General features: G+C 34.7%; 1 protein-coding gene and 2 long non-coding RNA genes across 4 annotated transcripts; 1 reads left to right on the forward strand and 2 right to left on the reverse strand.

Annotated features, from left to right (window-relative positions):
- Nucleotides 1-470: 470 nt before the first annotated feature.
- LOC106065302 (uncharacterized) lies at nucleotides 471-9577 on the reverse strand. The gene is made up of 3 exons (XR_008779941.1): nucleotides 9408-9577; nucleotides 2221-2361; nucleotides 471-699 (listed from the first exon to the last, which is right to left on the reverse strand). It is a non-coding gene; the product is annotated as an uncharacterized LOC106065302 (long non-coding RNA).
- Nucleotides 9060-16793, forward strand: LOC106073663 (uncharacterized). Of its 2 annotated transcripts, XR_008779943.1 has the most exons (5): nucleotides 9066-9325; nucleotides 11804-12054; nucleotides 12468-12621; nucleotides 15077-15310; nucleotides 16716-16793. It is a non-coding gene; the product is annotated as an uncharacterized LOC106073663 (long non-coding RNA). The 2 variants fall into 2 exon arrangements; XR_008779942.1 differs by having other exon boundaries at nucleotides 9060-9325; nucleotides 15077-16793.
- Nucleotides 16794-20064: 3271 nt separating this feature from the next.
- Nucleotides 20065-22096, reverse strand: LOC129921583 (uncharacterized). The gene is made up of 2 exons (XM_013234280.2): nucleotides 21908-22096; nucleotides 20065-20457 (listed from the first exon to the last, which is right to left on the reverse strand). Exons 1-2 carry the CDS (start codon nucleotides 22031-22033, stop codon nucleotides 20269-20271), a joined length of 315 nt encoding a protein of 104 aa, XP_013089734.2. The 5' UTR covers nucleotides 22034-22096; the 3' UTR covers nucleotides 20065-20268.
- Nucleotides 22097-26713: the final 4617 nt, after the last annotated feature.

The raw sequence follows: 26713 nt of genomic DNA on the forward strand, positions 1-26713 counted from the left end.
AATATAACTAGAATTAAACTAAAATACTAGATTAGAAAAATAGCTTTCTTGATCTAGAATCTAAATATAGATCAAGAATAGTTGCGGCAAATGCTTAATTTTTAACCCTTTTAAGTCTATATCTAAGAGCCTATTATCGGAATATTATACAATCTTTTGGATCTATACATTCGCTTAACTCGTACTCTTTCTCGGTAGGAGGTGGGGAGTGGCTAGTTTAAAAAAATGGCGTTTTTTTTTTTAAAAATCTAACATTCATAAGTTATAAAGAGAAAAAAAATGGCTCTATTAGCTCTATAAAGGAATATTGTATTTTTAAGTATTGATGACAATTATGCCCTTGTTTTAAAGAATTCGGAAGCTACTACCTCTATAATGTCACGTTTGCAGTTTTATAAATTGACATAACAGCTACATTGACAAATATTGTTTTCAACTTTCTAGAAGCAGATACAATAATTTTGAATTCGTTTGATTTGTAAACGTTTTTAATTCATTACAGCCTCGAATTTTGAGCGATTTTTATTTTCCGAAAATTAAATCAAGGACAGAAGCAGCAGCAGCAATAAAACCCCAGAGACTTCGAGACTTTCTTATAAGCGTCCCATTGATGTAACCAAATTGCGAAGACTGGGTGTCATTGAATGTCTGGTTGCTTAACTGTTTAGTACTTTCATCATTCTGAAATTCTTTAGATGCCTAAAATGTAAAATGAAAAACAAAGTAAATGAAAAGTGTCATTACAAACTTTTACTATTTTTACTAACTCTAACCCTTACAAAGGTGTCATTATAAAGGTGTCATTATACAAAGGTGTCATCGCAAGGTTTCATTATACAAAGGTGTCATTACGAAGGTGTTATTATACAAAGGTGTCATTATAAAAAGGTTTTATTATACAAAGGTGTCATTATAAAAAGGTGTCATTATACAAAGGTGTCATTATACAAAGGTGTCATTATACAAAGGTGTCATTATACAAAGGTGTCAATATACAAAGGTGTCAATATACAAAGGTGTTATTACACAAAGATGTCATTATACAAAGATTTTATTATACAAATGTGTCATCGCAAGGTGTCATTACAAAGATGTCATTATACAAAGGTGTCATCGCAAGGTGTCATTACAAAGATGTCTTTATACAAAGGTTTCATCGCAAGGTGTCATTACAAAGACGTCATTATACAAAGGTGTTATCGCAAGGTGTCATTACAAAGACGTCATTATACAAAGGTGTCATCGCATGGTGTCATTACAAAGACGTCATTATACAAAGATGTCATCGCAAGGTGTCATTACAAAGATGTCATTATACAAAGGTGTCATCGCAAGGTGTCATTACAAAGATGTCATTATACAAAGGTGTCATCGCAAGGTGTCATTACAAAGATGTCATTATTCAAAGGTGTCATTATACAAAGGTGTCATTATACTAAGGTAGTCATTACAAAGGTAGTCATTACAAAGGTAGTCATTTGTTAGCTTATCAGTGTCTTTAAAAGATGTAACCAAAGGTTCTATATAAATAACATAACAGCCTTTACTTAGTAAACATGTCAGGTATCTTAAAGAGCATTAAAGTCAGGAATGATCTAAAAATCATAAAAAATCCAGATTTCTAATTTTTCATTGAGCTAGAGTTCTAGACTCCGCAGTTCGAACCTGATAACTTTGTTAATCATGCACCCATTGCCTATGATCAAAAACATATAAAACTATTTATAAAAAAAAATTCAGTATTATGTATCAATCTTTCCATTTATATATTTATCAGAGAGCCCTGCGCTCAATGGACTTATCGCTTCTAGTAGTGCCACGTTTCTCCCTCAAAAGCTACGGTCTGCGGGCTTTTTCAGTGCATGGACCAAAGGTTTGGAACTCACTCTCTATTGATCTCAGACAGTCAGCATGCTACACTACGTTCAAGAAGAACTTATAAATCTATCTGTTTAAAACTTTTTAAGATTAATTTATTATCTCTCGTGTTTGTGTTTGTTATGTTATTTTAGAGCCTTGAGCCTACATTTTGTTTGTTAACAGCGCTTTATAAATAAAATTATCTATCCATCCATCTATCTATCTATCTATCTATCTATCTATCTATCTATCTATCTATCTATCTATCTATCTATCTATCTATCTATCTATTTTAGTGTATATATATTTATTAAACAGCTTTAGTTGATCGTACACATTTGCTTTCAACAAAAAATCTACCTGATTGAGTGTATCAACAGTTGTAGAACTTGTTTGCTCTAGATTTGAACTTTGGCTCATTACAGCTGCACATCCAACCAAAACTATGAAGCACAGATGAATCAACATGGCCTCCGTTTGGTTTTGATAAATCAGCTCAAACTTAATTTAAAAAAAAAAGGTTTGAATTATTTAGATTATCTGACTAACTTATAAAATTATTCAAAAAAATAAAAAGAATTAAAAGTTGTTTAACAATGCTTATAGATAGTATCAATTCTTTTGAAAATGTAAGCATACCTACCACAAAACATGTTTATTTTAAAGCTGAATACATTATGTGGTAATATTTTGTCTTGACAGATGTTTTAAATAGATTTAATTGGTACCTAAATGATCACATCTATCGTTTCCACATCTAGCAAAGAAAATATTTGGGAATCTGTATGTGTAGTGGGAACGGGGGGAAGGGGGTGTTCATTGGAAAAGTCGCGAGATTTGAGCATTTGATTATATTAATGTGCTTAATTTATTTTTTACGAGTAACCAACATCCTAATTATGAATCATTTTCATTATGTTACAAGTTTTAAAGTATAAAATTGATCTTTAAATCTTTACTTATGAAGTGATATGAAGGCATATCAAACAATATACAGAAAACACACATCAGGAAAAACACTATTTTAAGACAATTTTTCGATTATTTCTCCGCTTCATACGACAGGACTAATTCGTACAGATGCTCCTTTTTCCTTAGTGCCAATAGAGGATGGAATGGGTTGCTTGAATCAGCCAGGAAAACCAACGCCTCATCAGAGTTTAATTCAATGATTAACATGGATGACTAGATTGACACCTGAAATGTGAAGTATCTTCTATTTTTAAAGTAACGTCATTAATCTCTAAGATGTGATATTACGCATTTAATTGTGTGTTCCTTTTTAATTGATAACAAACATTCTTTTAACAAACCTTTTTGCTTATTTTCAGCGTTCTATTCCATCGGAATATTGTTACAGCTTTTCCATTTATATTTCTACAGATAACTGGCTAGAAACTACCTTAAGTCTTGATACGTCACTAGGTCTCCCTGGTTCAGCTGTATTTACAAATAAACAAGTAACATGTGATCAAACATATAAACGCTTTAAAGACCAGCTTAGGCGTCAACTTTCCTTGGCTGACATAGAAGAGAGCACCTGGTTGCATGCGGCGTCGGAACGAGACAGCTGGAGGTCACTCACGAAGGCCGCGGGATACACATTTGAGACCGAAAGAAAATCTGCTGCCGATGACAAACGCAGACGACGTAAAGATAATCTAAATCGACCGCCTGCGGACAATGGTTATGCTTGCCCTGGATGTGGCAAAATATGTAGGTCACAGCTGGGGCTGCGCAGCCACGGGAAATACTGTATTCCTCACTAATCTTCGGACTCGAAGACAAGCATTATTATTCTATCGATAAGTACAATTTTATTATATCTTTTCATTGATTGTAACTCTTAGATTTTATTTTTTTTTTAGATTTTTAGCCTGTGTTGCTGCTTTTTGCATGCCTTAAATAATAGCTGGCGTTTAATATCCTAAATAAAAGTTACTAAAAAGAAGATCCTTATGTATTAAATATAACTGAGAGAAAACAAAATAGAAATAGAAGAACGATGATAGTATGATTGATTTAAACATGGAGAAAATTACAAAAGAGAAGAAGACTACTGAAGAAGTTTACTGAAGACTAGAAGTTTGCTGAAGACTAGAAAATTACTGAAGACTAGAAGTTTACTGAAGACTAGAAGATTACAAAAAACAAGAAGACTACTGAAGACTAGAAGATTACTGAAGATTAGAAGTTTACTGAAGACTAGAAGATTACTGAAGACTAGAAGATTACTGAAGATTTTTTTTTCCTTTTTGATGCTTTTGTTCAATAAGCCTCAGACGACGATCTATAAAGGGACTAATTTAGCTAATACAACCATTTAAGTCAATTACAATTTCTCTCCCTTGTTCGAGATACCAATCAAAATAAGTAATTATCATAGCTTATTTACTAATTGTTATTTTTTTTTTATTGATTCTTGTGTTGTCAAGTAAATAGACAATTGTTCGAAATTTAACTCTTTCTCTCCGTAATTATTTACCACATTCCGACAGAATCAACGCTGGTATCGTCAGTTAGGAGAGAAAGAGACTGGGTGTCGAATACCGTGAACAAACTTTTTACAAGACAGACAGACATGCAGACAGAGTGATTTGATAAAAGCTTTTTTAAAAAAGAGGAAAAACCAATAGCTGGTTAGTGTGCATTATATGCATTATTTAGTAAATAATTATTATTGTTGATTTTTTTTGTTGTTGTTAACTTTGAACCTTACATCCGTGTTAAGTGTCTTTATCAAGTATATAAAAATGAAAGTAAGTAGTATGTATGTATGTGTGTATAAATGTATGTATGTGTGTATAAATGTATGTATGTATGTATGTATGTATGTATGTATGTATGTATGTATGTATGTATGCAAGTATGTAGGTATGTATGCATGTATGTATGTACGTATAAATGTATGTATGTATGTACGAATATATGTATAAATGTATGTTTGTATGTATAAATGTATGTATTTATGCATGTATGTATGAATACATGTATGTACGTGTATGTATGTGTGTGTGTTTGGAATGAAAATAAAATTTATGACCAATCTTGATAAAACTTGGCATAAATGTTCCGAGTATACTTGAGTGAAAACTAACTTATGTAAAGTAGTCCTAAAACAAACTGGAGACACTTTTTAAAAAATGCCCAACACAATGAAAATATTACAATTTCATGGATCTAGGTCATATAGCCCTGTTCATATCAGACAAGACCGAAAGAGCAGAAAATCTTTTGCATTTTGCGGATGTTCCCGAAAGTTATTACGCTATTTAGAAAACCAACTGCTTTACAAGAAAACTGATGAAAAATGTCCCCACGAACAAAAATCAATCAAATCGGTAAGTTTTAATTAATGCCAAGCACAAGTTGATTTGACTTATATACTAGAGTTTATTCACCGACTTTAACCTTTTCTTTACCAAGGCTTGATTTCATTACTTTTGTTTTTACACCGAAGACTAGTCTCTAGTGCTTTTTTTATTACCAGAATACTTCAGTAACAGTCAAAAGATTGTTAACGTGACTAGGGACTTATAGGTGCCCTCATTTTAATGGTATTTAAATGTCCATTTTCCTACAAAAACAAATGTTTCTTATCTTATATAATACAGACGTTACTTCAAAATAGAAGATGGTTACGTCCTACGTGTCACGCATTTAGTCATACATATTAACCAATAACCTAAATTCTGCGAAGTCACTGGTTTTACGCTAGCACAGGTAACCCATTCCATGCTCTAATAGCACTAGGGAAGATGGAGTATTTGTACAAATTTGTCCTAGCATATGGAACGAGGAATGTGCCTTCATCTTTGTTTCTTACTGAGCATTTTATTAAATTTTGTTTTTTGTATTTGAAGATTATGGTTCAGTGTTTTACGTATAATTGCTACTTTACTTTTGAGTCTCCTGCCCTGAAGGCTTTCTAAATTTAGTGATTTAACTAAAGGTGTTACTCTAGTCAAATGTAAATATTCGTTTGTTATAAATCTCATTGCTCTATTTTGTGTCTGTTCCAGTTTCTTAATGTTTACTTGAGTTAGGGGTCCCAAACAGAAGATGCATATTCTATTATTGGCCTAACCAAGGTTAAATAACATTTTAGTTTTTATGTTCTCATTTGATTTATAGAAATTTCTTTTAATAAACCCTAATGCTTTGATTGATTTTTTGATATCTTCATCAATATGGAGATTCCGTGACAATTTTTCATTTATTACAAAACCTAGTTATTTTGCGTTTTAGTCTGTGTTACTAGTTAACCATGAATAAGATAAGTGGAATTAATTAGTTTTAGTTTTTTTGTTACTCTTAATAACTGACATTTTTCTGGGTGGAAATACATGCCTCAATTTGATTCCCTTTTCTGTAATTCATCAAAATATCTTTGTAAAATTTCTGCATCTTGTGTTGTTTTTATTGTTCTATATATTATGCAATCGTCTGCGAATAATCTGACTTTTGTTCCTGAACTAATGCAATTTGGTCAATCGTTTATGTAAATTAAAAAATAGTAGTGGACCTAAGACTGTTCCTTGAGGTACGCCTGAGTTTACTGTTATTGGTGTTGATTTAGAGCCATTTATACCAAACATTTAAACAATCGTTCGTTTTAATGAGAGATGGGAATCGAGACAATTTTATACAGTTTCTGTTCAGTTCGGTTCAGTTAGATTTAAGTTCTAAGTTTGTTTCGATAAAATAATAAATAAAATGTTTTTTTTTACATATTTCAGATGTTTCTTTCAGAGTTGAAGATAGTCTACTTCCTAGTCCAAACCTCCCGCAGGCCGACGGAGGATGGGAGAGGGCAGGGTTTAAATCCGGGACCATCGATAAATCCAAACGACAGTCCAGCGCGCAAACCGCACGACCAGGCAGTATGGTTCGGGCTCGGTTTGGTCAGATCTGAAGCTTTGGTTCGGGTTCAATTAATTATTTTTATTTTTAACTTCAATCTTTACATATAAAAATGTAAATTTTTAAAGTGATGTCACGTTAAACACAGATAAAGGTTGCTTAAGAAACGAACTATCATTGAAACAATTGCATGTTGTATTTAAAAAATGTCAGCATTTCTAATACCTCTGGCTTATAGTCACCAAAGAAATATTACGGAACTGAACTGTTGCACGTTGTATTTAATGTCTATTTTAATATTTAGAGGGCAACTAACTCTATTTGTTTCAATATGTAGTGTTATAAATTTCTTTCAATGACAGGAATAGCCAGCAATGTTGAAAAAATTATATATCTTTATATTTGCAAGGCATTTCGGTGAGTCAATGTATTTTTTTTTATGTTTCGTGTAAATATTATCAGCATTAGACCAATGAGCCACAGATGTCTTAAAGTCTGCTAGTAAATTTCTGTGGCAATTTGACTCTTATAGGAAAAAAGGGGTTGAACCGAATGACCGAATTCTCCAAAACTGTCTGTGTGCATAATGTGAGAGCCTTGACACCCCCTGGTGTGCTGAAAAAAACACTTTATTTTTATCTACCATATTACGCATCTCAATTAATAAAATCGCGATAAAAAAATACTTCTACTTTATCAAAGCTCAATAAATATTGAAAGTTCATACAATGGATGGATTTTTTTTTTATCCAAGCTGGACAGAAAAACTGCTTTTTAAAATCACTGAAATAAGAAAGAAGACGCTTACTATAAGCTATCCCGACAAGATCAACGTCTAATCTTTCGACTCAGGACCGGACACAACAGAATGCGACAACACATGTACCGGAAGCTCAAAATTGGAACCAGTGAAATCTGTCCATGTGGAGTATCACCAGAGAATGCCGACCACGTCCTCCAAAACTGCTCTCTTTACCAAGAGGCCCGTATAAGACACTGGCCCCAAAACACTGCAGTAGATAGAAAACTATATGGAGAGCTCCCTGATTTGGAAACCACTGCGCAGTTCATCTCATGTATTGGTCTAGTCATCTGAACGCTCTAACATAACAATGAGAACGAAGAAGAAGAAGAAGAAAAATCACTGATACTGTCACTGTCTGGAGTATAGATCTTACGGATTTATGAAATGGCAATAGCCATAAATAGGGGATATCTGCACAATGTCATATGATAGTGGCACAGTAGCTTTTTGAAAGTGATGTCACGCAAACAGCAATTATTTATAAAACTCTTTAGTTGCTCAAATGTGTATGTTTAAAAAATAAAAAAAAATAACCAAAAAATTATGAAAATATTGGTAATTAATTATTTTGTTCAGTATCGTGAACAAGGGAAAGAATATGAACTTGACTGATTAGGTGGTATACATTGAGTTAGTCCCCTTTTACTATGAAAGAGAGAAACGTGAAACTAACAATAGATAACTTTAAAATCTTCACTTTTCGTAAGCACTTCCCTAGCAATAACCGAACACTACATGTCAGTGCTCAGGCCACTTAGACGGCAGTGGTTCGAACCCAGGACCAACCAGACACAAATGTTTTTTTTTTTTTTTTTTTGTTGTGCTTGTTCAATAAGCAAATACTATTCACAATTTAAATACAAATCATTTAAAAACTAACGTAAATAATGAACTTTAATATGTACACAAAAAATCTTTTTTTTTTCTGCCTGTCGAGCTAATATTACTTAGGTATCACAGGCCTGCTAGGACTGGAGATATACAGATCTTGAGTGGTGGCCCAACGGTCCAACAGACCAAAGGATATGTGAAAATATTTGTGATATATCAATCACATAATTCATCGACCGAAACTATGAAAAGTTTTTAGTGCTCAAACATGATTCAGAGATAAGTGTCATCTTCTGTAGATGGACGTAATCTTTGGAAATAGGCATCAAACAAATCTCTTCTTGACATTTTTTCGCAGTTTTACTTAGAAATATATTAAGTTTCATCGCTTTACTGGGAATCATTTGATGAGGCTCAATAGTATTCGATCAAAGTTGACAATTTTAATGTGTTTCTACTTGTTTGACGGCTGTTAGCACATATACATTTAAAGAGTTCAACATTTTATTTCTTAATCAACTATGTCGAACTGGCGATGGTATTGCTAAAAAAATTATTTAATGACGTCAAGCTACTACCCAATTCAGCCCTACCTCCAAAAGTGGCGTCACCATGCAGCTGTAGAGATTAGATACACTTTCATAAGGGTGCATAAAGATATAAAGATATAATATCGTAAGAGCCTACTGTAATGTCTCTGCCCCCAGAAGTTGTGCTTATGGTGCGTACCATCGCACTATTCAACACGGGGCTAAGAAAAGATAAGAGTTTACGGACGAATCAAGTAACTAGAACGAATAGAGTCTAGAGGTGAGGAACTAGAGGGGGAAAAAGACGTCCCTCGTCCAGCCTAATAAATGGCGTTCGGACCTCGATCAACCCTAAGAAGTGAGTTTTAGTGCTGCACGACAAGAATTGGCCTGAAGAGAAAGACATTTAAAACCAAGAACCAGACTTTGTGTGAACGTAAGCCACTGCTTGATTTCATTGTACACTTTCGTATCTGTTCTCGTTTGGTATTAAACATAACAAGAGACCTGCCGCTTACCTCGCTGAGTAGCCTCCCTTTAAGTTATTACACTATTCTGAAAATCCTCTGCCTTACAAGAACACTAATTAACGCTGTTCACGTGAGAACAGAATAAAATCAATCACAGCGTGACGTTTTAAATGATTACAAGCACGAATCGATCTAAACTTTGCCAAACTTACAAACTAATTTTGTGTCACCAAACCAGCACTAGTCACTAGTGAGTCCAAAACTTTCGAGGGGTGGAGATTTTTTTCCCATCGCTAACTTTCATTACCAGAACTCTCCTTTCTCTACCATTCAGTAATAGCACACACACACACATAGACACATACATACATACATACATACATACATACATACATACATACATACATACATACATACATACATACATACATACATACATACATACATACACACATACATACATACATATACATACATACATACATACATACTTACATACTTACAGATATAAGCTTATCCTAATCTGTATTGGCACTTGCCGGTCCTTTGGATACATCAGCTGCATGGAAAAAAAATGGGGGGGGGACTGCTGTGTGGGTGACATTGTTCCGCCCACAGCTAATGCCCAGTTAACGATCCCAATGACTATGAGATGACCCATAGTCACTTTATGACAGAAGGAGGCGCTAGAAAGAAAATGGTTTATTGTAATTATATTTTGGTTTCATGTAATGTAGTATGAAGATAAACAACACATTATTATTAAACTGGTTCCACAAGGTTGTCATTGCCAGAGGTGGTAATGGATGTAAGCACTCCACGACCTATAAAATGCTTCCTAATGGCATGCGTCTCAAATAGCATCTGACACCAGTCCAACTCCTGACCTTCACGTGTAGCTCAGATATTGAGTCCGGCGGAACTGTTCTCACTAACAGGAGAAGGGGCAAAGGCGAGTAACTGGCGTTTTAACTATTAAGCTTCAAGCAGGAGGGGCTCGTTAGCCATGGAAAACTCTGAATTCAAACCTCTGTTGGGAAAGGCTTTTGGGGTCAACCCTGACGAAAAATCAGGAGTTGGCAACCCTAAGGCAGTTTGCAACCCCCAGTGCTACACTCTGGCAGAACCTGCGATGCCGCCGACCCCAAACTGTATCGGCACTGCCGTTCCTTTGGATACATCAGCTGCGTGGATTGGGAAGAACTGATGTGTGAGCGACATCATTTCGACCACAGCTACATCTCATTTCCATGAGATGATTCATAGTCACTTCTCGACTGACGGAGGCTATATATTGTTAAAGAGTACTCATTATTGAGTCAATGGTAATACCTTTTAAATTATATAATTCGTATTCGTTGGTTCATGGTTGTAAACATCTTAACAAAAAGTCAGTTTAGCATGTTAATATTGTAATTAACCCAAGGGAGGCAACTGGTCAACCAAAACTGTAAATTCACATGGGGGACATCACAATCACGAAGTAACAATGTCTGTCTTGAGCACAGCCTCTTCATAAGTTCTTTGATTTGTTTGATTGTGTTTTGAACTTAAGGATATCTACCTATTTGATTGTGTTTTGAACTTAAGGATATCTACCTATTTGATTGTGTTTTGAACTTAAGGATATCTACCTATTTGATTGTATCAACAGCTGCGGCAAGCTTACGCTCAAAATCTGGGCTTGGAAATGGCGCCTCGACTTGGCTCATTGCACCAACAATAAGAACCACAGATGACTCAACATGGCACCTTTTTAGTTTTAGCGAAGCAACTCAAAGAAAAGTATTACCAAAAATAAATAATAATAAAAGTTTAAGTCTTAAGGTTATAATAATAACTAAGTGGTGGCTTAGTGTTAAAGAGCAGGCCTGATTCAAGCAACCCTTTCCATGCTTTAACATTTCAACACGTGAGCGTTATTTGTTTACAACTGAACAGAAGTCATTTCCGTTATTCAATGTAAATTAAATAATTAATCACCAATAATTAATTGACTTATTGGTTATTTAAAAAAAAAGATTCATGTTTTGTTAGGTACAAAAGCTAATTGTTTAAAGTTTGAACTTGTTCCGAGAATGGATGAGGTAGAAATAATGTATACAATTAGATAAGGGGACCAAACCCTACAAATTTAGCCATATCTGTGAATAAAGGATTAATTTTCTTTTGTCGGTGTGAAACAAAATAGTTATTGACCAGTAGCTAATAGTTTAATTGGTTCATTTTATTTTTACTGATCCATGATTTGTCTAAAAATTTGAATATTTGAGCCTATCCTTAGACTGAGTGTGAGAGACATGACGTATATTGACTTATTTCCAGTTGTTTCAAGCTTTGTAACAAAAACAAAAAGGGGGTGAGGCTGGCTGAACAAAGCGAATCAGCTGGCGTAACCGGTGTTGAATGCTAGTCATTTATTTCTGCTTTTTTTTTCAATCTAGATAGAACATATGCTCACTTGTTAAAAGTTGTACGAAGTGCAAGAGAAACTTATTAGAGAAACATCTGCGTAGGACACAGAGCTATCACTGAGTCAACCTGATACCTGGACAATTAATTCTATAAAAAAAAATGTGTATTCCACTGTTTGATCTATACTAAGTTATTTGTAGTTCATATCATTTGTCACATTTATTTTTTTAAATTGTCATCCAGTATAACATACTTTGTAAATCTGAGTCCATCGATTTTGGTAAGTATAAACTATTGTTCTAATAGTTAGTTATATGCCATATAAACTTTAACATAATATTTTGTCTGTTAATTCGAAGCATTTTATTTTTTTATTTTCATTCAATAAAAAAATCCAAAATTAGTCTTGAAAACCGTTTTGTTAGATCAGCAACTTTCTTGTATTATAAAAAAAAATTACATTGATTACATGTGTTTGTTAGGACCAGATGCGTTACGAAGATGAACATTGTTAAAAAAACAACAAATAATTAAAACTTAATTATTATTCTGCATATTTCGACATCGCGTCGTAATACATATTACTTTTCAGTGTCTACACATTTTTATGATGTATTTGTCCTCTAAAACATAGTATGACAAATTGCTTAGATAATAAATTCATGACTTTTATTATATTGTTTTATATCACAGACCCACGTCCTTTATTAAAGATAAACTTGCAACAATGTTAAGTCGGTTGTGTTGGTTATCTCTCATTGGCTGGGTAGCTGTGTTGACCCTAGAGCAGGCTGTGTCGCCGAATGCAGATTTGGAGCAGAAACCTGGTGTTGATATAATGAAACAGGTATACGTTCTTAAGTAAGCGTGTTAAACAAATATACTCGTTGGATTCTTCTTCCTCTTCTTGCCAGCTTTTTGCTGCGGAGCTGTAAGCTCTTTTGCAGACTGTGCCAAGGAAAAGAAAAGTGTGCTGTTTTCTTCAGTTGTTCAGCACTGCCGTACAAGGTGTTGGTTATGTTGGGCTGTAGTGGAAGTAGGGTCTACCTAAGTTGGATTAGGAAGGGGCATTTAAAGAGGATATGGTTTACGGTTTCATAAGGATGGGCGTAATGTCTACAAAGGGGGAGTTGTGTGGGATATATTTTATTGAGATGGTAATTTAACAGAGGTGTGTGTCCTGTCCTTAGTTGGAAGATTGTAGATTGGTTTTTGCGGGGGAGGAAGTTAATACTGTCCAGTTTGTTAGGCATGTTCATTTCTTTGTACATGGCTCTGCCTGTGTTTCCTGTTACCCAGCCTACACTCGTTGGATACAAGAGTTAAATAGATGTGCTCGTTTGAATAAAAAGTTTAACAGATGAACTCGTTGGATAAAAGAGTTAAACAGATGTACTCGTTGGATACAAGAGTTAAACAGAGGAACTCGTTGGATAAAAGAGTTAAACAGATGTACTCGTTGGATACAAGAGTTAAACAGAGGAACTCGTTGGATAAAAGAGTTAAACAGATGTACTCGTTGGATACAAGAGTTAAACAGAGGAACTCGTTGGATAAAAGAGTTAAACAGATGTACTCGTTGGATACAAGAGTTAAACAGAGGAACTCGTTGGATAAAAGAGTTAAACAGATGTACTCGTTGGATACAAGAGTTAAACAGAGGAACTCGTTGGATAAAAGAGTTAAACAGATGTACTCGTTGGATACAAGAGTTAAACAGAGGAACTCGTTGGATAAAAGAGTTAAACAGATGTACTCGTTGGAATAAAGAGTTAAACAGATGTACTCGTTGGAATAAAGCGTTAAACAGATGTACTCGTTGGAATAAAGAGTTAAACAGATGTACTCGTTGGAATAAAGCGTTAAACAGATGTACTCGTTGGAATAAAGAGTTAAACAGATGTACTCGTGGGAATAAACAGTTACACATATGTGCCCGTTGGAAGAAAGATTTAAAAATAAGTATATATTGGTAGAAAGTGAGACTGAAGCGTTGTTTAACAACTGTTCGTTGGAAGAAAGTGTTAAACAGAAGCGTTCTTTTCAACGAAACAGAACATTTAATCTGAACAAAGTCTTGAACTGAAGTGTTCTTTATAGGAAAAAAATTTAATTGTAAGTCTTCAGTTTCATTTGCATAGATTGTGGACAAGATTGTTAAATGTAAATATAAAAAAAAAAAAACTGTATGTCTATCTTCTGAAAGGGAAGATACACTTATACAAACTATAACACATACACTAGGAAGAAATAAAGTATACTGCCCAAAGCTTAAACAAAGAAATAACCAACAAACTTTTCTTGTTTCAAGAAATATTCATTTGTATATAATCTCTTCCATTCAAACATGGACAAAGTAAATCCAAAGTATGTGGCCAGCGAAATGACCAACCGCCATTACTTTTCCCCAACTAATGTCAGGTACCCATCAATGCTGGGTGGATTCCATTGCGCCCTAAAAATCCAGAAAGTAAAAAATACCAATCTTCACCAGGATTTGAACCGGGACGCCCAGTTCGATAACCAAGCGCTTTGCCACTCAGCCACCCTGCCTCCCTGGTATATATGAGCCTAACATATTTCCGTAGTAACAGAAATAATGGGGGCGCGGTGGCTAAATGGTGAAGCACTAGGCTTCTGAAACTGGGGTCCTGGATTAATCTCGATGAAGACTGGGCTTTTCTGCTAACTTTGTCATTTTTAGGCGCCCCTGAGTCCACCCTATTCTAATGGGTACCAGACTTTAGTTGGGAAACATAAAGGCGGTCTGTCGTTGTGCTGGCCACATGGCACCCTGCTCGTCAACCGCTGGCCAAAAAAACAATTGACCAGGAGCATATGGCAGAACTAATAGTAGTTGTTTAATGTTTACTCAAGGACCTGAGCATTCAATTAACGCAGATTCATTTGTGTTATTATGATATACAATAACATTGTTAAATGTCATACACTCATACTCTTATTAGAGTTGACTATCCTGATACGAAATGTCTTATAATATGATAACTAAATGACAACGTTTTTGTTTAGAATAATTCTTTCAAAACCATTCTTTAGTCAAGTTAAACTTGGAACAATCATTTTTGTACCTAACAAAACACGAAACAATTTTAAAAATTAACCCATTAGTCAATTAATTATTGGTAATTAATTATATTGTTTGATAAAGGAAAAAAGCTTTTACATTATAAAGAGATATAGACGTCAATGTGGAATTACTCCCCTTAGATGAGCTCTAATATTTTAAAATGTATTTTTATATTTTGCCTGTTTTTAACAAGTAATTTGTATATATACAACAGGCGGTGAACGAAGTGGTGAACGAGCAGAAAACTCAAGAAGGTGTCAAAGAAAGGGGAGACGAATCATTCAGTCATTACCTGTCATCACCTTTGAGGCGTCTTTCCAACCAAGGCCTCGTAAGGAAAAGTAGAGAATTCTTTGATAAGAGGTCGCAGCAGAGAGCAGAGATAAGGAAAGGGGACATGAATCATTGACACATTCATTACCTGTTACGTCTTTCCAACTAAGGACTTGTAAGAAAATATGGACATTTCTAAACTTATCTTTTTATCTTATAAAATACAAACGTTACTTAAAAGAAGAAGACTATTTCGTTCTATTATTAGGTCAATCTAATCATACATGTTAATCGATGACTTAAATTCTGCCAAGTCATTGGTTTTCCTGAATGACTCAGGAAACCCATTGTAAAATTTTTGTTTGTTTCACATGTTTCGGATGTTCCTTCAGAGTTGAAGATAATTACTTCCTAGTCCAAACCTCCCGCAGGACGACGGGGGATGGGAGCGGGCAGGGTTTGAGCCCGGGACCATCGATAAATCTGAATGACAGTCCAGCGCGCAAACCGCACGACCAGGCAGCCATCCGAAACATGCATGCTCTTATAGCACTAGTAAAGAAGAAGTATTTGTACACATTTGTCCTAGCCTATGGAACAAGAAGTGTGCCTTCATTTTTGTCTGTGTTTTATCTAAGAATTGTTCCATCTAAGAATTGTTCCAGAGATGCAGGGGCTCCTGTTGAAATATTTGGTCTGAAAGAAACTGTTAAGCCTTTCTCTCCTAATTAACCCTACCATCGTTGATTTGACCCTCATTAAATTAAATTAATATTTGGTTTTAGAAACGTGTATTTGTGTTATATATAAAAGGATCATCCATTCTCCTATAATTGTATACCTAAAGTAACGTTTTCTGATTACAAACAAAAATGTTATGGAAGTTTAATCATAACACGGTAGAATGTACAAGTGTGAAAAATGAACAATTCTGTCAGAGCATGGAAAATAATTACAGAGATAAGGAATTAAGAGTTAAGGCTCAAACGTAAGAACATATTTAATTAAAAGCCCATTAATAGGAAATAGGCAAAAACAAAACGATTTTATGCCTCTTTTTTTTGGTTATTTCTTTGTAATTTATAAAAAAAAAAACGAATCGCAATTTTTACCCAATATATTTTTAAAAGACAACATATCAAAAAGTACATCGTAATTCCTTTTCTTTTTTAGAACTCTTTTTTTTTTGTTTTGCGTCATTCCTCCTTGCTTTTTCACATTATAGAAAAACAAATATATTTGTAAATAATATATTTCTATTCGCATCATTTCATGATTCAATTTTTCATGTTTCAATCGTCAACCAGAGAGGTTTATGGCTTTTTTTTTTTTAACGAAGTCAGTGGCGTAACTAAGGGGGGGGGAGGGGGGGGGAGAAATTTAAAATCCCCCCGGGCCCCCACCTAGGGGGGGCCCCCAAATGGATGTCCGAAATTTATTTATAAATACATAAATTAATATATTTGATTGACAAATAGTGTCAACGTTTATGATTTATGGATTAAAAATTTATCACAAAGACTAAACCTAGATCTAGGTCTATCAGTATGTTGACATTTTAAAAATATTTTTTCCCACAGAGATCAAAGTTTTTTTAAAAGTCAGTTTTACATTTTAAACTTTGTTGCCACGAATAAAACTGCATGATATACAGCAAATTCCAGGTATCTTGTTGCCTTTACAAATAATAGATCTAAATGTCGAGTATTTTATGGCTACACTAATTAACCTTGAAGCAAAATTTACAGAATCGAGTATAACAGATCCAAAAGTTATTCTTAAAAATGCAAGAATAGTCCATTATTCGGGTTTGGCGTCTATAATTTCAGAATTAAACTTCACACTCGAGTTATTACCCCTCTATTCATCTTTCCTCCATTCAATAGAAACTCCCTTTTTATTTCCATCTAATCCTTTTGCTTTCGCACAAAACATAAACAACAAACAATGACGTAATATCATATAATATTAGCACATCCTTCTTTTTGAAGTTATTATCACACCCTTCCTTTTAAAGTTCTTAAGAGTGATATCTACTAGCAGGGCCGGCCCTAGCATTTGCGGGGCCCTATGCGAAACGGATCGCGCGGGGCCTAGTCTGGGTAGGGATGAGCATAATGTCAATATTAGTTTTTTGAATTAGAAAATAGGCCTACTTTCGTCTTTGCAATACATTTTTATCAAATGAAAGCTCGCAATGCCACTTTTTATTTATAGGCACCCCAAAATGTCAATTTCGTCTATTCTTCAGGAGATTTGAATAAATTCAAAAAAAGTTCAGAACTTTATCGTATATTTTGCCTTTTCATGAGATTTCCTGGAGGCCCTGGAAAATCAGGAGGTCACGAAAACCCTGTTATTTTATATACGTTATAATGGTTTAATTTAATAATGTACACTTGGAATTAGCGCGGGGCCTATGAAAGCGCGGGGCCCACTGCGACCGCATGGGCTGCAGTGGAGTAAGGCCGGCCCTGTCTGCTAGGAACTTTAACAATTCGTTCACTTCTGGTTGTCTTGACTGGCACAACAAGTTCTCTAGACGTTGGTCTATAACTGTCTGTTTCGTTTGTTCCAACAGTTTGCAGTTCATTGTCTCCATCGGTATCATAGTACTCAGAGATGTCTTCATCGAAACTCTTATTCAAAAAGCGTTGATTTCTTCTGTATGTTTTTCCGTTTGTCTTTATGATGTAAGATCTGGGTGCTGAATGTTTTTTATGACAACTGTTTTCTGCTATGTTTGACCTAGACGAACTCTCCGACAGAATAATCTTTAGGTAGTCTTGCTTTTGCATTGTATTTCACTTTGCTTTTCATCTGTCGTTCGTTGAGTAATGTCTCTGCATTTTCAGCTACCTATGGTTTCAATAGTTTGGGATCAGTTGGAATCATTCCCTGAGTCTTCTACTCGTCAGCAGTTGTGATGGTGAATACGGCAGTCCACTTATCGGAGTATTTCTATACTCGAGCATAACGAGATATATGGATCTTTCCCACTTTTGTATGCTCTGAATCCTTTTGCTTGCGCACAAAACATAAACAACCAACAATGACGTAATACCATATAATATTAGGACAGAATCTTCTTCATGCAGTGAAAATTAAGATTTTTTTGCCTATCTTGAATTCTGGTCAAAGCTCTTGCTCCCAATTTATATTGTTCAGAAGAAACTGGACTGCATATACGGGAAGCTGCTAAAGAAATTAGTACCCTTTCATGCTTTCTGCAAAATGATGAGAAACTGACAAAAACCCAATCCATCAAAAAAAGCAAAAGAAGGTAGTGAATACTATGTATTCCCTGTAATCCCTGTGGGAAGCGCGGTCGAAAGGCTTAGTGCGCTTGAACTTGGCTTGTCTTGGCTACCTAGAAGAGGGCTCGAGGCTCCACATTCGACTCGGCAGAGTTGCTTTTACTGAGCGCCTAAAGGCAGCACGGAAAACCAACTTCTAGATACCCCCCCCCCACTGGTCCACAAATGAGATTGGACCAAAGCGCTCTGAGCATGCTATAAGCATGAAAGTAACGCTATATAAAAGCTATAATAATAATAATCAAAACAACCAGAAGAAAGAAAAGACTTGATGGGAAGTTGAGTTCTAATGTAGGACTGTCAATAGAACTGCAATTCAAACGTGTTGCGACAGAAGTGCTGGACAGATTTCATATGGAGATGAAGGGCAGATTTTCAAAGGCTGGAAAGAAAATGGATACCTTTGGGTTTCTTCTTGAACCAAGACACCTGTTAGATGAAGACCCGCTTATGACAAACTGTGCTACTTTTCCTGTTTGTATGATGAAATAAATGGAAAATCGCTTTTTCAATGATATCATTGATGCACGAGCACTTTTCATCAACAAACCAGTAATACAATCACCAATAGACATATTGAGGAAACAGGCTTCATATGGTAATTACGTGTGCTCAGACTTTGCAACCTCCTCCGAATACCGCTAACTCAGGCCACTTTCATTACGTCATGTGAGAGATCATTCTCAAAGCTCAAGTTCATCAAAAACTATCTCAGGAGCACAATGACACAAGAAAGGCTTATCATGGCTTTAATGTCAGTCAAGTCACAAATACTAGAAAGTATCGATGTAGTTTATGTTATAGATGTCTTTGCTGCACAGAATGCACGACGTGAAGCGATATCAATTGAGATTTGTCACTTGTGCATTATTTAACTAATAAACAAAGGTATTATTCATTAAAAGAGTCTTGATTACTTTTTGTTAAGTTTACTGATATACGGAACCAATTTGATTTGGGGCTTATATATTTTTGCGTACATTATTCCATGTCATATGTCGAATGTCAAAATGCAAGGGGCCCCCAAAGAGGTCAATCCCCCCGGGCCCCCAAATCCCTAGTTACGCCCCTGAACGAAGTAGATCTAGTCTTTGGCTTCTGAAGTAATATTTTATTACTACAATCGTCTGTTGAAAGAACGTCTGTGATTTATAGTAAAAGATTAGATCTTGATGGAATTGTATTTAAGATCAACATTTAAAAATCCAACAAGTTCTCACATTAAGTATGAAGCATATTAATCTAGATCAGGGGTTCTCAGCCTGTGGGTCGCGACCCCCTTGGGGGTCGATTGACGATTTGCCAGGGGTCGCCAAAGACCATTGAAAAAATGGATTGTTATTGTCTATTCTTCTATTGCTGTGTGTGTGTGTGCGGGGGGGGGGGGGTCGCGACTAAGTGGGGGATTGTAAAAAGGGGTCGCCGAGCATAAAAGGTTAAGAACCGCTGATCTAGATCTAATTCTAAACTTTGTTTTTAATGCTTTAGTTTTTAACTCTTTCTCTCCGTAATTATTTACCATATGCTGGTGGAATCAACGTTGGTATCGTCAGTTAGGAGAGAAAGAGTTAAGCACTTTACGTTTTGTACGTAATTTATACAGATAAACACATTTTGTATTTTAATTTCAATTACAAGTTTATTTTAAAATCCAGTGGCTGCTATCTCCAATTTTCTTACAGCTCAACAGCTGTGTAGTATGAATCAAACAACAAATAAAGACATTGACACAAATACATTTTTTCTATTTTAAACTGTGGACAAAATTTGTCATTAAAAGTTCTTAATTCATTACAGCGTCAAATCTGAAACGATTTTATTTCCCGAAGACAGCAGCAGCTACACCAGCCACTTTGGCGACAGTCCAAACGGTACCCCAGAAATCTCTGCTTTTTCTAATGAGGTTTTCGTTGGAACGACGATTCATTGGTGAAGACAGGTATTCATTCAATGACTGGTCCCTTGTATCTTTTGTACCTTCAACATTCTCAAGCTCTTTAGCTGCCTATATTGTAAAACGAGAAAAAGGGAGAATAAATTGTACAAATACGTTAGAAAACGTATGCAAGTTGTTATTCGTGATACAAATTTTGTTTATATCATTAAGTCATTGGTTAATATGCATGACTAAATGCATGACGCGTAGGACGTAATCATCTTCTTTTTTGAAGTAACGTCTGTATTATATAAGATAAGATAAGATATATTGCTGAAGAAGTATTATAAAAGAAGCCAATCATATATCTGAGCCCAAAATGAAAGATACCTCTAAAGACAGGCAAGAATGGTAAAAAAAATGTCTTTTTTAAAAAAGGGATCAACGTAAATTGGAAATTTTGGGCTCAAGCTTTCTAAGCCTATCAGGCCAACGCGGTAACCACTCTACTAGCGAAGAGTCTATGAACATGGAAGATTGAAGAGTTATCTAGTGTTTCTATTTCATGTTTGTGTTCACTAAGCCTCAGACGACTATCTATAAAGGGGACTAATTCAGCTTACCACTACTTCCGCCAAGTACACATTCTTTCCATTGTTTGACAATAACAAAAAATAATAATTTAAACCCCACAGTTGATAAAAGCTTTCTAAAAAGCATTTGAATCAAGCCCCTGTGGAGAATAGTTTTGTTTTTGAGTCGGTTGTGGCAAACTTTATAAGTAAACACAGGTCTTCGTAGCCATCAAATCTCCGGGCTAGAAGATAAGCTTTTATATTATCATAATTTTTATTTAGTTGTAAAAATATATTTTTTTACATTGTCATATATTTTGTTTATTAATTTGAAATTGAATTTTCTTAACTAAAACAATTATTTTTTTAAAACTAGTAGCCCTAAATCTACTTGCCGTTATTTCATAACTTTAATGACATGACAATATGTTTGATATTGTACATGACCAGCGCAAAGCAATGTTGAAGGTAAAGGTAATAATGAATCAGTCTGACAAAAGAAATAAAAAACTATTTATAGACCTAAAGTATTTAACTAAGGAAAAAACTTTTTGACAGGTTTCTAGCTAAAATTGACTTAGGCTTAAACAAGGTTGTTGAAAACATATTGTCTGGATGTGTTTAAATAAGAACAAGAAAGTAAGTACCCATTTTAGACCTTGTGATCTATATGACCGATGATGTAAAGGTCATTCATTTCTGTGGCCAACGGTTGACAAGGTGTCATGTGCCCAGCACAATGACCAATCGACATTATTTTTATCCAGCTAATTTTAGAGCTGGGTGGACTCAGAGGCACATCAAAGATCCCGAAATTAAAAATTCTAATCAAGGATTCGAACCAGGTACATCTGGTTAGAGAAGCCAAGCGCTTTATCGCTAGCCACCGCGCTTTGCTAAATAAGCAAGAAACGTTATAGTGAACTTTTATTCATTGAACAAATTTTTTTTAAACTGAACTTTAATTTATTGAACATATTTGTTCATCCACTGAACCCATCTACCTGTTTGATTGTGTCAACCGCTGCAGCAATTTTTTGCTCGAAATCTGGACTTGGCAATGGAGCGTCTTCCTGGCTGATGACAGCCGCACATCCAACCAAAACTAAGAAACAGAGGTGACTCAACATTGCGTCAGTTTATCTTGAATGAATCAGTTCTAATTTCTCTTACGAAGAAAAAAAAACAGCAGTCTTTATATTATCTAAATAACTAGACAATAACAAATAACAAAAAGCACTTTAAAATCTGTGTCTACCCAGATTTAAATTTAAAAAAAACTTTAATTTATATTATTCTTTTTATAAAAACAAACAATAATATATTCTTATTGTTTAGAAATTAAAATAATATTTCTTATAACATTTACAGTCCGTTATTAAAAAAATGTTTTATATTAAAGAAAAAGTCTAGTTAAATACAAACTTACCTTAAGAAGGGACTTCAGAATGATTGGTACAATTCTGAAGTCCAGATTTTATAGAGTCCTTGGTGACATTTGACCAAATACATGACTAAACTGCATCGTGACTATCACACGAAAATGTGTGATTCTTTTTAGACAAACGTGATCGCGACACATATTGGTCAGAGCATTTTGGATAACTTGGGGATTATTTTTCAATTGGTGAGTACTATACTTTATGTTGGAGGTTTAACCTGTGAGTACAACCTGGTGTGTTGACATTGTGCAAGCTGCAGACTTAACGTAAAAGAATGAAAATAAAAATGTGTTGAAGTCATGATCAGGAACATATGCTGTAGAACATTACTGACATCTCCCAAATACTGATGAATGCTTAAACACTTGTCAAATACATCTGCGCTAAACAAATTTAAAAGACTGAAATATGCATGCGTTTGTTGTTTATTTCTAAAAAGAAAAGAGTGTTGTTTGTTTAGAGTCTATAAGACATAGTTGGAAGAATATTATCCTTATTTTTATAAATAATATTTGATGTAAAAAAATATTTAAAAAATAAGAGAGTAAAGGCCATTCAGAGTGTGGCATTTTATGATATAATAGTAGACTGTACCGTTTGCAACATCTTGTGTAACTAAAGAGACCGATTCGTGATACACAGCTGTGGTCACAGGTTGGGCATCTGTAATTATCAGGCGCTGTTGCACTTTCATCCTTCTTTCTACTACTAGTGGTAGAGAATTATGCAGAACTCTACCAGATCAAAAAATGCTATCTCGCAAATGTCCTACTTTCCAACACTACCAAGAAAGGTTGTAAAAGTAGATAAAAGCTTTCGTAGCAGAATGTCAGGAGCTAAGTCTTACAGTAAGTCTCTCAACGACTGAAGTTATGGCATGTTACAAAAGTACCCACAGTAAGTATAGGATATAACACTTAAAGGATTGTACAGAGATTTACCTACCTAGGATAAACTATTTCCAACCACCTAAATGTAGACATTGTGGCGACAAAAAGAACTGGAAAATCTTCGTCAGCAATGATTATGTTTTGGAGGCCCTGGAGCAGTGGCACCGCATGCCCTACCCTTAATCCGGCCCTGAATATAAACATATATGTGGATCTCTTTCCATTAAAAAAGCTTTAATTTTATTTTTTCTATATTTCCTATCTTATCTTATATAATACAGACGTTACTTCAAAAAAGAAGATGATTACGTCCTACGCGTCATGCATTTAGTCATGCATATTAACCAATGACTTAAATTCTGCCAAGTCACTGGTTTTCCTGGCTAGCTCAGGCAACCCGTTCGATGCTCTAATAGCACTAGGGAAGAATATTTTTCGTGTTTTAAATATATTGTAGTTTATCTAGGTTATTAAACAAGAAACTATTCATCAAGTTTTTAATAGCATAAATGTTTAATAAAATATTTTATTTTCTCATATTCTATAATTAAATGTTATAAGATTATAAGATAGTCCTCAAAATCTTCAACAACTTTCTTATCATCCCTAGCCAAGGAGGGCTGCAACTCCTGCGACTTTGGCAGCAGTTTTCCAAAAACCTCGATTTTTTCTAAACAGGTCCTCATTCACACGACGAGTCAGACGTGAAGACAGGAAGTCATCCAATAATAGGTCCCTTGCTTCTTTTGGGATGTCCACCTTATCAAGCTCTTTAGCGGCCTAATACATAACGACAACGAGAAAAACATTTAAAATACTTTAAAAAAAAAACATCCTTTATACAACGTATCGAGCGATTGTTTCTTTTCTTAATAACTAATGAATGTTAGATTCAACAACACTGGCACATTTTTTTTACCTTCACTCAGTCCTACCCCCCACCCCCACCGCCGAAGAAAGAATCATGGTAAGCCTTTCATTTGGAAATGCGATATTCATTTCAAGAACGCGATAGTCCTTTCTAGCTTGTGCCCAACGAGCTAGTAATTCTGCTCTCTGAGATATACGTCAACTGTTGAATTTCTAGGAAAATCATTAGAACCGTTTTTGAGTTCCGCGTCCTAGTTTTTTTTTTTTTTTTTTTTTTAATAGCGCTACTTTCATGCTTATAGCATGCTCAGAGCGCTTTGGTCCAATCTCATTTGTGGACCAGTGGGGGGGGGGGGGGTAATTAGGAGTTGGTTATCCGTGCTGCCTTCAGGCGCTCAGTAAACACAACTCAGCCCGAGTTAGGGGTCGAACCTCGAGCCCCTTTATAGGTAGCCAAGCCAAGCCAAGTTCACTTAGCCTCTCGACCACGCTTGTTAAAGAATAATTTTACTTACCGTCTGCTAATGAACATCAAGTTTTGATGACGCAATAAGCCTTTAACATTTAAATAGTTATTAAAAGAAAACAATCACTCTATAAGCTGAACAAAGTTGTCTTTAAGAAAAAAGTATTTTGTAATGTTTTTCTTGGAAAATTATTCCTTCAGGAAACGTAAAATGATTGTAAAAAAAGAACTATGGGAAAATAAAAGCTATTTATCCTTGAAAAGGATTAAAATTTGTTTTGAGTTTGTAGCTAACAGGTACCTGTTTGATTGTAGCAACTGCTACCGCTATTTTATTTTCAAAATCTGGAGATGGAGTTGGCAATGGCGGTTCTTCTTGGCTCATTACCGCCGCACATCCAACCAAAGCTACGAGACACAGATGACTTAACATGGCGTCAGTTTATTCGTAAAGATTCCCTATAAAATAAATGAATTTTACGTAAAAATCTTAGGGGGCATAAATCTTTAAAGTGTGTTAACAAAGATTTATTGAAATTATTTACAGAAAAAAAAATTGTTTCCTTATAGTGACTCCTAAGTCGATTGTGCTGCTGGTGAATTGCTTATGAAAATAGGAGATTGTATAGTTTTCTATTGTTTGTTACAAACTTACTTTAAAGGGGCGACCTAAATGGAGTTAAAATCTTACAGTATTTAGAGATAAAGAAGTTATTTATGCGTTTTTATGTTGTTGTTTTTTTTCGTTGTTTGTCTTTGTAGTTTAATTTAAATTATTAAAGAACTTTTTTTCAGATTCTCTCAAGTTTTACTTTTTTTTTTTAAATGTAACTCTTAATTTCTTAACTAAATTTTTCATTTCAAAAAGTACATACTAAATTATTTTTATAACCTAAATAAGGTCAAAACAAGTGAAAGGATTATAGCGTTTTGAGAAATCTAAGCGCTTGAAAATGTGCTAAACGAAACAACTCGAAAAACGTAAAGATTTATTATTGTTAGTCTAGAAATAATACGAACTGATTCAAACTAATTGCTACAGTTACGGGCTATATAAGCTTTGTTTTTTTTTAAAGTGTTTTTTTTTTAATTTCCTTTTTTTTTAAACTAGCTTTTCTAACAGCCATTCAAAATAATAATTCTTTATAATGAACTTACTAAATCAACAGTGGTATTTTTTGGAGACTTTAGGAACACACTCACCAAAAGAATACAACTGACTAGTACATTTATGTTCATGATATTAAAATTTATTCAGTCGTGGTGTCACGAGTCCGTGCCAGGGAACTTGACCATCACGTGACTTGCACAAGTAAACACAGTGTGATGTAATCATTACAGTCGTGACATTTATACGATTGTTCAGTGTGATAGTATTATATTCTCTACACCTGGAGGCTATTTCTTTAAGTGTCACACGGTAGACCTACAAATCTTCCTGTTTTTAATCTTTCCTGTTTTTAATTAATCAAACACGTGGCTATAATTTATGTTGAAATTGTTCAGTCTTAAATGCTGATGTATACAAGGGACACATAGAAGAATATGTCAAAAAAAAGTCAGAGCCATATGTTATATGATAATACGGATAACTGCTAACAAGGATGAATGCTTGGAAATAGACAGGTCTGGTTTCTGCCGATCTAAGGGAATGTTGCATAGACCTTTAGCTCATTTTTTATTACTATACCTCTATTCAAATCAGATCTTCATGGAACCAGCAGACACCTGGAACCAGCACAAACCTGGATCATGGAACCTTGACAGAGGATCTTAAAAATGGCTCTAACGATTTTCCTAGAAATTATAACAGTATATGTATATCGCTGAGAAAATAATTACTAGCTCGAGAGCTACACGAGGAAAACTCTATAGTTTGACCGTTATATTTTTTCAATGTAAGAAAAAAATAAATGTTAATTTGGCTGGAGAATATATCTAGGTTTAGATTCAACATGGCGTAATCAGACGTATTACCTTAATTACGACACAAATAAGTAAATTTACAGTTGCTTCAATTTTATTGAAGTTTATAAGCGTTGCTTATATATTTACGTAAATCTAAAATAGAGTACATCTAGACTAGATCTTAATAAGAGCTCTAAAACAGAACTTTTGATCTAGTGTTAGATCTAGATGTCC

Source organism: Biomphalaria glabrata, chromosome 9 (assembly GCF_947242115.1).
Source record: "Biomphalaria glabrata chromosome 9, xgBioGlab47.1, whole genome shotgun sequence".
NCBI lineage: Eukaryota > Metazoa > Mollusca > Gastropoda > Planorbidae > Biomphalaria > Biomphalaria glabrata.